The sequence below is a fragment of the Panthera uncia genome, chromosome X (genome assembly GCF_023721935.1).
Source record: "Panthera uncia isolate 11264 chromosome X, Puncia_PCG_1.0, whole genome shotgun sequence".
NCBI lineage: Eukaryota > Metazoa > Chordata > Mammalia > Carnivora > Felidae > Panthera > Panthera uncia.
In genome coordinates, this window is record NC_064817.1 from 30,424,998 (window position 1) to 30,439,518 (window position 14,521).

Genomic DNA, 14,521 nt, shown 5'->3' on the forward strand with positions numbered 1-14,521 from the left:
TATTAACTACTGCCAGCCATTTTTAGATAGAGGGCTCAAACAGGCTCTCATTCATATCTATTGTTTGAGTAGTTTAAATTAAAATTCTAAGAATGTATGAGTTGATTTTATAATATTATAGAGAAAGCCATTTATAATGTTGGCTATGTTCTTCAAAAATGGCATTTAAATGTCATCTTAAAATATACTTGGAAAAATAATTATCTGAGAAATTTCCCACTAGAGGGGAGTTTTGATTCTCTTTCAATCTCTCCTGCTATTTTTCCTTTTGAATGTGACATTGAAGAATATCTCTTTATATTTTTATTAGGTCGGGAAAAGCCCAGGCATCTCATCCTTGACCATCACTGGGATAAGTTCTTCAGGCAGACTTCTGCTTTCAGTTTTAGTGGCCTGAGTCACACAAAAGGTATGGATTTCTGCATTATATTCTGTCCTTCTATATGGTTTTGTATTTCAGAGATGATGAAATTGTATGTCTGTTGTCTTAATACATATTTAATAATTATTATACAATTAAAAACTTGGATACAAATTTAGCAAGTTGATAGAAACACATGGATAGTATAACCTTTATATATATTCATTACGTCTTCACCGGCTTTCATTCCATAACATAGAAGTACAATTTGTAAAATATTTTATCTTTGAGATTGATAATGGTCAAAAGTCATACCACTTAATTAATACGTAAGTGTGTGAGTCAAAGAAGGTTTTGGAAAATTAAAAATAAATAGTATGCTAAAGCTATTCATAACCATGAAAAATAATTGCATCTTTACAAAGCTAATAATTCCCTGAAAATTTATTATAGGATATCTCTTTGTACACTATATTAATCATCCCACTTGCACCTTGATGAATAGGAAAATATCTAAGGCATAAGAAATAATGAAGTCGCCTAAAAATCTACAGCTTAAAAAATATTAATTTGCTTAAATAATATTTTAAAATTCCATTAAATTAATCATAACAATTATGATAAAGATGATAAAATATGAATTATCTTAATACCAAAAAACTAACTGAAATCAGCAACTACTACTAGCATCCCAATACAAATAGGTTCCTGACTTTTTTCTGTGTACTGTAGTATTTATGTCAGCATCCTAAATCTCATTATTTTATTTCATTTGATACAGCTCCATCATGTAGGTGTTATTCTTATTGAATTGAGGTGATTACAATTCAGAAAAATTAACTTACACAAAATCAAGACAGTTGCTTAAGGGTGAAGCTGAACCTCCTTGTATCTGACTTCAAAGTCTTTGTTTTCAATTTCTTTGTAACATTAAAAAAAATGTGAACAGGGGCGCCTGGGTGGCTCAGTCGGTTAAGCGTCGGACTTCAGCTCAGGTCACGATCTCGCGGTCTGTGAGTTCGAGCCCCGCATCGGGCTCTGGGCTGATGGCTCAGAGCCTGGAGCCTGCTTCCGGTTCTGTGTCTCCCTCTCTCTCTGCCCCTCCCCCGTTCATGCTCTGTCTCTCTCTGTCTCAAAAATAAATAAACGTTAAAAAAAAAAATTAAAAAAAAAAAAAATGTGAACAGTTCACAAAGAGTAGGTACAGGTGGCCAAAGAATGACTGCAAATATGTTCATAGTCACTATTATTCAAATAGATGTTGATTTAAATGACAGCCGCCTAAGTTTTTGTTTTCCTTTTTGTCTTTATTTTTCATTGAAACCATGGTGAAATTTGAACACATACTGCTTCAAGGAATACAAATCACAACATAGTTTCTGAAAAGCAGTTTGTGTAATACATAAAGAAACTTAGAAATTAGCCCCCTTTTGACCCAGTAGTTCCAATTCTGCTGAGATCATTTAAAGAAAGAATCAAAATATTGTATTGTTTATAATACTGAAAAGTTGAAAATCACCTGAATGCCAAATAACAACTTTATTATATTTGTATTATTTATATGTCTGTGTATATTTTAATTTTACTTACCCATTAATTATATGAGACATTTTCTTTTTTTTTAATTTCTCCCATTGGTTCTACACATTCAGTCTTCCCACATAATGAAATCAATCAAAAAATTCACCTACATATTCTTCTTTGTAATGGGGAAAGAGTTACATGTAAATAGACATCTTTTTCTTTTACTCCTTTAATTCATCCAGATTTTGCTTTTTTGCTATATAATTATAATCTAATTTGATTCCCCTCATCTAATTAGCAAGTTTCCCATCTTCTCATTCAATAATAATAATCATTCTGTAGCTATTTACTTTTGCAGGCTGTATTCAGACAAAATCTATTCTGTTACATAGATCTGTATTTTGGGTCTTATTCCAGTGCTATACATTTTAAATCCTATAGTTTTACATTTTATTATTCTATTTCTTTCTTTTCCTGATCTTTCAAATGATTTATTTCCTTTTATCACCTGTTTATCCTTATGGAAAAAACCTAGAATAATTTTTTTTGTCAAGTTTCAAAGAAATCTCAGTAAACATTTGATTGCCATTACATTAAACCTGTAGACAAATTTGGGGAGAACTACATCTTTACAATAATCTCCTTATCCAAGACCATTTATTTCCTCATTTTCTAGCATAATGTTTATAAGTGTTAATAAAGTTCATTTTTGTGTATGACAAAAAACATAAAGCTTCCAGTGGTAGTACTTTTGTTTAAATAATCCAAATAATGGGTAAAAGGGGCCAAAAGGTAAAGTAAATACATGCATAAATAAAAATAAAGTCCCAGGGAATTGCCTACTCTAAATGTGGAGTTGGGTATGGAAATTATTGTTTCTTTTACCAAAGTCAAGAATCTTATTTCATAAGTTTACAAACTTTATATCTCTCTGTATTAATTTTGCACTGCTCATATATTTAAATGACTTTCCTTGCTAGTTTTTTTTTTGAGTTCCTGTTGTTTATTCTTCAGCAAGTGATTTTTAACATATTTTCAAATTTATTTTTTTATTTTTTTGTATATGAAACTTATTGTCAAATTGGTTTCCATACAACACCCAGTGCTCATTCCAACAGGTGTCCTCCTCAATACCCATCACCCACCCTCCCCTCCCTCCCACCCCCCATCAACCCTCAGTTTGTTCTCAGTTTTTAAGAGTCTCTTATGTTTTGGCTCCCTCCCTCTCTAACCTCTTCTTTTTTCTTCCCCTCCCCCATGGTCTTCTGTTCAGTTTCTCAGGATCCACATAAGAGTGAAAACATATGGTATCTGTCTTTCTCTGTATGACTTATTTCACTTAGCATAACACTCCAGTTCCATCCACATTGCATATTTTCAAATTTAAATAATAAGTAATCCAGTTAGTAATTATATATAATGTAATTTATGTCAACACAGAGCCTAACATTGTGTATTCCAATTTTAAATTTTTTGCTTTGCAAAAAAGAGATTCTGAAAGTACTTTGTTAATTATAATTTATATTGTTCTTACTGTCTTCACATGGTTTTCGAATTTAATCCGGTTTTCTCCTGGATTCCTTATTGATTTCCCTAGTGTCTTCTGTGGCTTGTTTTTTTTTTTTTTTTTTTCAATAAACTATGCACATCCTGCCTGTACATTGGGTTGACAGTTCAAGGTGCACTCCCTGCTGCTCTATATAATAAGATCTCCAAAGGGGTTATTTTCTCTAGAAACTTTCTCTAGAAACTTTTTGTTTACTCTGGTATTCTTATGTGGCATTAGTGTTAGGAGTGTTTCTGATGATTTGGGGAACTTAAACATTAAGGGTACCACAGAAACGGGAGCTCTGTTTCTTACCCTGCTATTGGCATTTTTAGGGATTTAGGGATTCATCGGCCATTCTGTAAAAATTACTGTAGGGATAATCTCATATACCATGTAAAGCATTTATAACCTTAAAACTAAGTCTTTCCACCTCTACATGGAACATTTCCTTGGTGAATATTTGAGAACTATAAAGATCTTATTTTTTTTTAAGTTTATTTATTTATTTTTGAGGGAGACAGAGACCACATGAGCAGGGGAGGGGCAGAGAGAGAGAGAGAGAGAGAGAGAGAATCCCAAGCAGGCTCTGTGCTGTCAGTACAGAGCCCTGTGTGGGGCTCAAACTCACCAAACCATGAGATCATGACCTGAGCTGAAACCAAGAGTTGGATGCTTCACGAACTGAGCCACCCAGGCACCCCAAAGATTATCTTATTCTTGACCAATATTCACCTAAATGTATAGAGTGAAATACTAATTTCAAGAGATAAAATAGGTGTGATATGAAAAAAAAAAAAAAGCCTAAAGAAAAACTAAGTTCTATGCTTAAATTTGGGAAATACCAGCTTAAAAAAGTTCCCTTTATGGCAGTGTTTCCTAGGGCTTTTTTTTTCTAATGCTGTTTATATTTCCATATAGAGGAAACAACAGGCTTTTGGAATCTATATCTGGCTGAGAAACATATGTTTGTAAATATTGCTCTCAGATGAACTGATTCCGCAGAGAGGTTCTAAATGTGAACGCTCCAGTTTGCCGTATACTGTGTCAGTGCATTCAATTCAATTCAGTGAAGTGTTCAACATTAAAGGGAGACCACTGACAGCTGCTAAGACTAGTGTATGTGTCTCATTGTGAGTGCTGCTGTTTCATTTTGTGGTTAGTTCTTCTATGCATCATCCCAGTCTCAACCTGACTTCAGGAACATTTTGACAAATGTTTGACAATCGGCAAAAGGACATAGATAAAAATAATTTCTGCAAACATTCTCATATTAACTTCTTTCTAGAATTTTAGTTCCCTTGTATTCACAAAATCCTTTAATACGGGCACCTGGGTAACTCAGTCTGTTAAGTATCTGACTCTTTATTTCAGATCTGGTCCTGATCTCACGGTTCATGAGATGGAGCCCCACACAGGGCTCCATGCTGAGTGTGGAGTCTGCTTGGGATTCTCTCTCCCTTTCTCTGTGCCCCTCCTCTGCTCATGCATGCATGCACACACTCTCTCTCTCAAAATAAATAAATAAACATTAAAAAAATAAAATCTTTTAATAACATTGAATCTCTGTATATTAAGATATTTACCAAGACTATAATTGTAGCCAGTGACACTGTTTTTTTACATTGGAAAAAGACATTCACATCCATTTTATTCCTCTAAGGAAACTTTTTTTTTTCTGGAATTTTTCTTCCTTAGAATGAGTTCCATGCTATGGTATAGATAGCTCAGTACTTCATTTTGTTTTTAATAATTTCAGTGTCCTTTCTGTTATCATCCTCTAAAAATTAGTGACAGGAATTAGACCAGAGTGGGGAGGGGGCCGTGGGGGGGTTGGGGGAGGGGAGAAGGAGTCTTCTGTCAGTGAAGAATGTTAACCTGCCAGGTTTTCACTTTGAAGTTCATTCTTGTCTACACATCTAATTAGGTTGAATAACCAAGAGTGAGATAAGAGTATAGGTGAATTGTGATCTCAGAAGATATGCTGCTGCAAAGCTGATACATTTATAAGACTTGAAGTGTTCTTTTTCTCTCTCACTTAGGAAGTAATCAAATGTCACTGAAGCAAAGTCAAGATTAAGCCCTTGAGAAAGAAGTATCTTAGCTGTAACATTTTCCTGGGCCCTCTGACTGTGACATTTAAAAAAACAGGGCTGGGTTGTGTGTGTTCAGGGATTACTCTTATTCTATATCACGCTATAGCTCTAGAGGAAAAGGTACTACTTTACAAATATATGTGTATATAAAATTAGACCTAGGACTCTAGGAAGAGATCCAAGATACACGGACTGGCATTAGACTTGTAGTCCGAGAATCTGTTGTATTCTGGTTTTGACTGTAACCTGAAAAAGTTGTATTAGCTTAAGCTAGTTTCTGTATTCTCTAGAACCTATTCTGGACATCATAAAAAATGAAAATCAGTTTTACCAAATAGGATATTTTTTGAAGAACACATACAATGGTGTACATGAAGATATTTGTAACCACTAAAATTAGGTACAAGTATTGGTTATTAGTATTATTTGTATAGGAGAAAATAGGTAAACACAAAGATGGATTCCTGGTTTTCTTCAGTTTTATAAGAAATAAGAAAAATAAATAAATAAATAAATAAGACTAGCATAATGCTGGTACATGCCAGGAAATATATTTCTGAAAATGAATAAAGAAATAGTTTTTTTTCTTCTGAAATCCATTTGTTTTCTAGGTGAAATAGTTGTTAACAAATGATTTTAATTTTCATCAATTACTCATTAATGAAAGAGTTTTGTTACCCTAGGTGAATACTAGTTTTCTAGAAAAGAATTTCTTATGGAACAGTAGTTATCTATTTCCCTATTTATATCTATATTTTTTAAATTATTGAACTTTGTTCTTCCTTTTGATACCCCTAATCCTTTATGTATTCCACTTTTATTCAACATTTTCATTAAATAATATCACCAAGGGCACCTGGGTGGCTCAGTCAGTTAAGTGTCCAACTTCAGCTCAGGTCATGATCTCGGGTTCTTGAGTTCGAGCCTCACATTGAGCTCTGTGCTGACAGCTCAGAGGCTGGAGCCTGCTTCGGATTCTGTGTCTCCCTCTCTCTCTGCCCCTCCCTGGCTCATGCTCTGCCCCCCCCCCCAAAGATCAATAAACATTAAAAAAAAATCACCAAATTTCAGTTATTTATATACCACTTTCACAAATTCTGACATACCATTGTATCACCTACATAATAATTTACTTAATAGTATTTTAATGGAAAACAGAGTCACTTGCCATGACCAATAGCAATGTACTCTTTGCAAGGAACTATTTCAAACACTCTACAGGGAAGTCTGGGTGACTCAGTCAGTTAAGCGTCTGACTTCAGCTTAGGTAATGATTCTCACAGTTTGAGCCCTGCATCAGGCTCTCTTCCGTCAGTGTGGAGTCCGCTTCAGATCCTCTGCCCCCTCTCTCTCTGCCCCTCCGCCGCTTGCACTCATGCCCTTTCTCTCTTAACCTCAAGAATAAATAAACATTAAAAAAAACACTTTGCAAATATTAATGGATTTAGTCCTCACAATAACCCTTTGAGATAGATTGTATTGATACCCCTATATTAGATATGTATACTGAGACATGTAGGAGTTATGTCCAAGATCACACCCACAATATATACTGGAGCCCAGGTTTGAATATAGGGCTGGGGCTCTACCCAACTGCACAATACTGTTATAAATAGAAGACAGCTTTAAAATGTCTATCGGTAAATAATGTAATAAAAATTTTAAATATCTGCCCAAGTTTCACTCAGAATTATCTGAAGGATAATTGTTGCAAAACACTTTTCCTGGGAAGGAGAATCTAAGAAGGAGGTTAGGATTCAGGAAGTTTATGAGGGAATGCTCTCAGGATCAATGCCACTAGGGAAGAAGAGAATGAAGCAAGACTGGACAGAGGGAGAAGGTAGGGACAAAGGTGTCAGCTCACACATGGCAAGCACCGAAAGGCTGGCTCTTCAGAGTTGCCCCAGGTGGAGATGATAAGGCTGGGATTTTATACCTCCATCTCCTTGACCACCCCACCTGTCCCCTGCCCCAGCCCACTGCCTCCATTAATCTATCATTAAATGCAATCCGCCCCAGGAAAGCAGTTCCACCTGGGTCAGTATGTATGTGAGTCTATTGTTAGACTTTCTATTTGGTTCCAGTTGTCTACTCATCTATCCTTGTGCCAGTACCGTACTACCTTAACTACCATAACTATATAGCAAATCTTGATATGTGGTAACATAAGCTCTTCCAATTTTTCCTGTTTTTCAAGAGTTTTGTTTTTACTCTAAATCCTTTGTGCTTTTATCAGACTTTTAGAATCAGCTAGGTAATTTCCAAACACACACAGATACACAGATACATACACGCATACATACCCCTGCTAGATTTTGTATTTGAATTGTATTGAAATTGTGCACTGATTTGGGGGTAACTGACATCTTAGAAATATTGATAGAAATATTGAGTGATTGAGTCTTTTAAATCTAGTCATTTGGCTTTTCCCTCCATCTGTTTATCCAAAGGACTGTCTATTTCTTCAAGATTTATTTTTTTTCTTTTTATTTATGAAATTTATTGTCAAATTGGTTTCCATACAACACCCAGTGCTCATCCCAACAGGTGCCCTCCTCAATACCCATCACCCACCCTCCCCTCCCTTCCACCCCCATAAACCCTCAGTTTGTTCTCAGTTTTTAGGAGTCTCTTATGGTTTGGCTCTCTCCCTCTCTTTTTTTTTTCCTTCTCCTCCCCCATGGTCTTCTGTTAAGTTTCTCAGGATCCACATAAGAGTGAAAACATGGTATCTGTCTTTCTCTGTCTGACTTATTTCACTTAGCATCACACTCTCCAGTTCCATCCACGTTGCTACAAAAGGCCATATTTCATTCTTTCTCATTGCCACGTAGTATTCCATTGTGTATATAAACCGCAATTTCTTTTTTTTTTCAATATATGAAATTTATTGTCAAACTGGTTTCCATACAACACCCAGTGCTCATCCCAAAAGGTGCCCTCCTCAATACCCATCACCCACCCTCCCCTCCCTCCCACCCCCCATCAACCCTCAGTTTGTTCTCAGTTTTGAAGACTCTCTTATGCTTTGGTTCTCTCCCACTCTAACCTCTTTTTTTTTTCTTCCCCTCCCCCATGGGTTTCTGTTAAGTTTCTCAGGATCCACATAAGAGTGAACACATATGGTATCTGTCTTACTCTGTATGACTTATTTCACTTAGCATCACACTCTTCACTTCCATCCACATTGCTACAAAAGGCCATATTTCATTCTTTGTCATTGCCACGTAGTACTCCATTGTGTATATAAACCACAATTTCTTTATCCATTCGTCAGTTGATGGACATTTAGGCTCTTTCCATAATTTAGCTATTGTTGAGAGTGCTGCTGTAAACATTGGGATACAAGTGCCCCTATGCATCAGTACTCCTGTATCCCTTGGGTAAATTCCTAGCAGTGCTATTGCTGGATCATAGGGTAGGTCTATTTTTAATTTTTGGAGGAACCTCCACACTGTTTTCCAGAGCGGCTGCCCCAGTTTGCATTCCTACCTCTTCAAGATTTATTTAGGGCCATTTTGTCTGGGCTGATTTGATATGTCAGCATTATCATAGACTACACTGCCATGTGTATTTGGTTTCTTTCTGAGTTATCACTACAGTTCCACTGATCTGTCTTTGAGAGCTGAAACTACACTATTTTAATTAGAGAGGCTTATAATGTCTTTTAATATGTGTTGAAGATAGCTCTCTGACATTACTTTTCCTTTTCAGAGTTTTACTGGCTATTCTTTCTTGTTTATGTATCCATATGACCTTTATAATAAACTCAATTACCTCCAGAGAAAACCTGAAAGAATATTTATTGGAATTATTTTAAATTTATCATTTAAATTTTAACTTTATACCTGTAAGAAAAATGACATTTCTGTGATACTGAATCTTTGGTTCAACGTCCATTTTATGTATTTTCACTAGTTCGTCAACTTTTTGTTTTCAGAAATGTTTAACCTGTATTTTTTTATGTATTTTCAAATATATTTTTTATATATTTTGCATGTTTCTAATGGACAAATCGTGCTCAAAATAATTATATATTAATTATATTATATATTATATTAGTATATAAATTATATTAATTATAATATAACCATTATAGTAATAATTATATTACTGATAGATAATATATCTCATTTTTTGTGATATTAGAGGAACAGTAAATACACAGTTTTTTGTCAAATAATGTAAGCTACTTTTGTGATTATTTATACTTAGTATTTTATTACCAATTTTAAATGCAACAAGTAACTATTTTCTCTTATTGCTTCCTAGAACACATAAAGGCTTTACTGAAAACAATACGAGTATTCTTTGCTCAAGAATAGAAAATCTTTAATCATTTTCATGAGAAAGATTAATATAATTAAAAATATTATATAATGACTATTATATCACTTTAGTACTCTTGGTATTCTCTGATGCAGTAGTAAAAAGATTAGCATACTCTTCAAAACATTCTACACAATGTTAATAATCTCTGTAAGGACTAATTAAATTTTATCTTTAATTTAAAGAAAAGATTTAGAGCCCCACTTTAGTTTGTTGTCATCAGAGTAATCGCAACATTAGGAAAGCCTCTTTCTGGTTACGCAAATATTCCTGGCCAATAAATGCATATGGACGATCCCTTTAACCATATTGCTCTATTCTACTTAAATTTCTTTTTTTCTTTAAAACATCAGCTGGCCTTTTTTTATCACATAATTTTCTACATATAAATAAAACAAACCAGATATAATTTTAGTTAGTGTCATTTTCATGTAATTTAAAATTTTTTCAGTATTCTATTTTAGCTTTATTTAAATATGGATATATGGGGAGACATAAATATTAGTTAACATTCCTTTGTTCTTTGACAATTAATGCCTCTGTTGTCAACATGAAGCCATTCAGGCTTTTTGTAAGTTATATTTGCATAACTTTTGCTCATTTTAAATGATTCTAGGTGAGTTTTTCTTATTAATTTTTTTTTTAATTTGAGAGAGAGAGAGACAAGGAGAGAGAGCGTGAGCAGGGGAGAAGGGCAGAGAGAGAGAAAAAGAGAATTCGAAGCAGCCTCCCCCCTCAGAACCAAGCCCGAGGCAGGGCTCGATCTCATGACCCTGGGATCATGACCTGAGCCGATATTAAGAGTGGGACGCTCAACCGACTGAGCCTCCGAGGTGCCCCAATATTAGGTTGTTTTTACCTCTGTTATTAATTTGTAAAACTTTTTAATATTATCCATTAAAATTCATTTTTGGTGTCTCCATGAGAGATATTTCTTTTTTTTCTTTTAAAGTTTATCTATTTATTTATTTAATACTCTCTATACCCAAGTGGGATTCAAACTCACAACCCTGAGATCAAGAGTCATGTGCTCTTGAGGTGCCTCGGTGGCTCAGTCAATTGAGCGTCTGCCTTCACCTCAGGTCATGATCTCACGGTTTGTGGGTTCAAGCCCTGCGTTGGGCTCTATGCTGATAGCTTGGAGCCTGGAGCCTGCTTTGGAGTCTGTGTCTCCCTCTCTCTCTGCCCCTCCCCCGCTTGTGCTGTCTGTCTGTCAAAGATGAATAAATGTTAAAAAAATAAAAAATAAAAAAAGTAAAGAGTCACGTGCTCTTCAGTCTGAGCCAACCAGGCACCCCTCCCTGAAAGATATTTCTTCTAATCTATTATTTGTTTATTGTGTTTAATTATAGTTTTTCCCATATTTTTTTCTGCTATTTTATGGTTAAATTGTCCTCTCTTTATATCCTCGGGGTCACCTGTCTTGGTTAGAAAGATTTTATTCTCAGGGTGCCTGGGTGGCTCAGTCGGTTAAGCATCTGACTTCAGCTCAGATCATGATCTCACAGTTCATGGGTTCGAGTCCTGTGTCAGGCCCTGTGCTGACAACTCAGAGCCTGGAGCCTATTTTGGATTCTGTGTCTCCCTCTCTCTTTGCCCCTCCCCCACTTGCGCTCTGTCTTTCTCTCTCAAAATTAAATAAAATTAAAAAAATTAAAAAAACATTTATGATAACAACAAATCCCTGCAATTCCTAGGCAAAAATCTAACAAAATATGTACAGTACCTATATACCAAATAGTAGAAAGCACTGATGAAATAAATCCAATAAACCTTAGTAAATAGAGTTGCATCATGCTCATTGACTAAAAACCTAATTTTGTTAAAATGTCAGTGCTCTCCAATTTGATATATAGATCCAGTGCCTTTCCAATCTATTTTTCATGAGACTATTTTTGTAGATATTGATAAGCTGATTCTAAAATATATATGAAAAGACAAAAGAATTAGAATTTCCAAAAAGATGAGGAAGAATGAAATTGGAAGATTTACATTGAAGATTTTAAGATGTACAGGCATACCTTGGAGACATTGCAGATTTGGATCCAGATCCCTGCAATAAAGCAAATATGGCAGTAAATGAGTCAAATGAATTTTTTGGTTTCCTAGTGCATATAGAAGTTACGGTTACACTATAGTGTAGTCTCCTAAGTTACAATAACATTATGTCTGAAAAGCAGTGTGCATAGCTTAATTAAAAATTAATTTATCACTATAGACTCTTTTTTTAAATGTTTACTTTTGAGAGAGAGGCACACACTAGGTTTTGTATGTAAGTGATGAATCACTAGATTCTACTCCTGAAACTAATATTACACTATATGTTAACTAACTGGAATTTAAATAAAATCTTGAAAAGACAAAAAAAGATTTATTACTAAAAAATGTTAGCCATCATTGGAACCTTCAGTGAGTCATAATCACTGATCAAACATCACTTTAACAGATGTAAAAATACTGAAAAGGTTTAAAATGTGTGATTACCAAAATGTGACACAAAATAAGCAAATGTTGTTGGAAAAATGGCACTGATAGACTTGCCTGATGCAGGGTTGCCCAAACCTTCAACTTGTAAAAAAAAAAAAAAAAAAGAAAGAAAGAAAGAAAGAAAAAAAAAAACAAAATAAGGCATTATTATCTGAGAAGCACAATAAAGTGAAGCACAATAAAATGAGGTATGCCTGTACCTAAAAATCTACATTATTTTATATTGACTAAACAGACATCTAGACAATTTGTACTGACTAAAGATGGACATAAAGATCAAATGAACAGGAAAGAAAACCCAGGTTTAGACCCATACACATATAGTTAACTGAATGTTTGGGGTCTGAAGAAATACTAAACACCTGATTGATACAAGCATGGTCCACTGATAGGTGATCAGATTAGATGGTGAAAGTTCAAAGAGAAGGAATATTTGCATCATCTCAAAGTATTTCCACTAGATGTGTATTAAATACTAAAATACTAACTTACATTGGAGAACTTGGCAGATACCATCTTAACGAAATAAAGATTAACATGACCAATAATAAAATGTATCAATATCATATATCCCCTGATAATCGGACACAGAGAAGAAGAAATAATCTCTCTGGTATTATTCCCCCCAAAACATACCCTCAATCTTATGAGAAAACATCAGAAATTCAAACTGAGGGGCATTCTATAAAATAAATTAACAGTGCACTTTTTTTTAATGTTTATTCTGAAAAAGAGAAAGAGAAAGAAAGAGAGAGGGCATAAGCAGGGGGAAGGGGAGAGAGGAGAGAGAGAATCCCACACTGACAGCGTGGAGCTCAATCCCATGAACAGAACCGTGAGATCATGACCTGATCCGAAATCAAGAGTCGTACGCTTAACTGACCAAGCCACCGAAGTGCCCCACCAGTACACTTTAAAAGTATTAAGATCATAAAAGACAAGGAATGGCTGAGTCACAGATTGAAGGATACTCAAGGGACATGCCATCTAAATGCAATGCAGAATCTTGGCTTGGGTCCTGTGATATAAAATAACATTAGTGGAATACCCAATGATATCTGGATAAAGTATATAGTTAATCGTGTTGTATCAATGTTACTTTCTTAGTTTTGATAATTCTATATTTTCACATAAAAGATTATTTTTAAAGTCAGTTAGAAAACATTATCTCTGGAATTATTCCAAACACTAACTATCTTTTTATTTTATTACTCAAAATCTATAGCATGTTTTATAATTTCTGTAAGACTATGTGAGTCTAAAAAAAATAAAATAAAATAAAAAAATGATGTGAGTCTTTCTTTGTGTCAGGTAAATTTGGGATGGTAATGTGATGATAAATTGAGTTTTGGTTGCTAATTTACAAAATATAGAACAAGGGGTGCCTGGTTGGCTCAGTCAGTTAAGCACCCAACCTCGGCTCAGGTTATGACCTCACGGTTCATGGGTTTTGAGCCCCACGTTGGGCTCTGTGCTGACAGTTCAGAGCCTGAAACCTGCTTTGGATTCTGTGTCTCCCTCTCTGTCTGTCCCTCCCCCGCTCATGCTCTGCCTCTCAAAAATAAATAACCATTAGAAAAAAAAAAAGTAGAACAAGGAGGATTCCAATGCTAGCTGGTTAGTTTATGTTAATTCCTAAAAAATTATTGCTATGTCATCAAAATCAGGTAGAATGCTTATAATGAAAACGAACACGAATAGTAATAATAGCATGGATTGATTATGAGCAAACTCTAACACTTTAACCTAGTTTTACAGATCTTCCTTGACTTAGGATGGGGTTATATCCCAATAGAGCCATTGTAAGTTGAAAATAACATTAAGTGGAAACTGCACTTAACACCTCTAGCCTACCAAACATCAAAGCGTAGCCTAGTCGACATTAAACCTTTAAACCAGAACATTTCCCTTAGCCTGCAGTTGGGCAAAATCATGTAAGACAAAAGGTATGGAATATCTCAAGTAATTTGTTGAATACCAATGTGAAAGTGACAAACATAAAGCGTACCACTTGTTCACCCTCGTGATTGACTCGTGGTTGACTGGGAGCTGTGGCTCACTGCCACTCAATACCCAGCATCATGAGAGTGTCGTACAGCATATCACTAGCCCAGGAAAATATAAAAATTCAAAATTCAAAGTACAATTTCTACTGAATGTGTACTGCTTTTGCACTTA

At 34.9% G+C, this 14,521-nt stretch overlaps 1 protein-coding gene across 1 annotated transcript in view; it reads left to right on the forward strand.

Annotated features, from left to right (window-relative positions):
* LOC125931259 (cilia- and flagella-associated protein 47-like) overlaps window positions 1-14,521 on the forward strand; it is a 67,072-nt gene that overhangs the window by 24,346 nt on the left and 28,205 nt on the right. Inside the window, exon 7 of the mRNA XM_049643223.1 lies at window positions 311-409. Coding sequence (XP_049499180.1) covers window positions 311-409 — 99 coding nt within the window. The remainder of the gene's footprint in view (window positions 1-310; window positions 410-14,521) is intronic.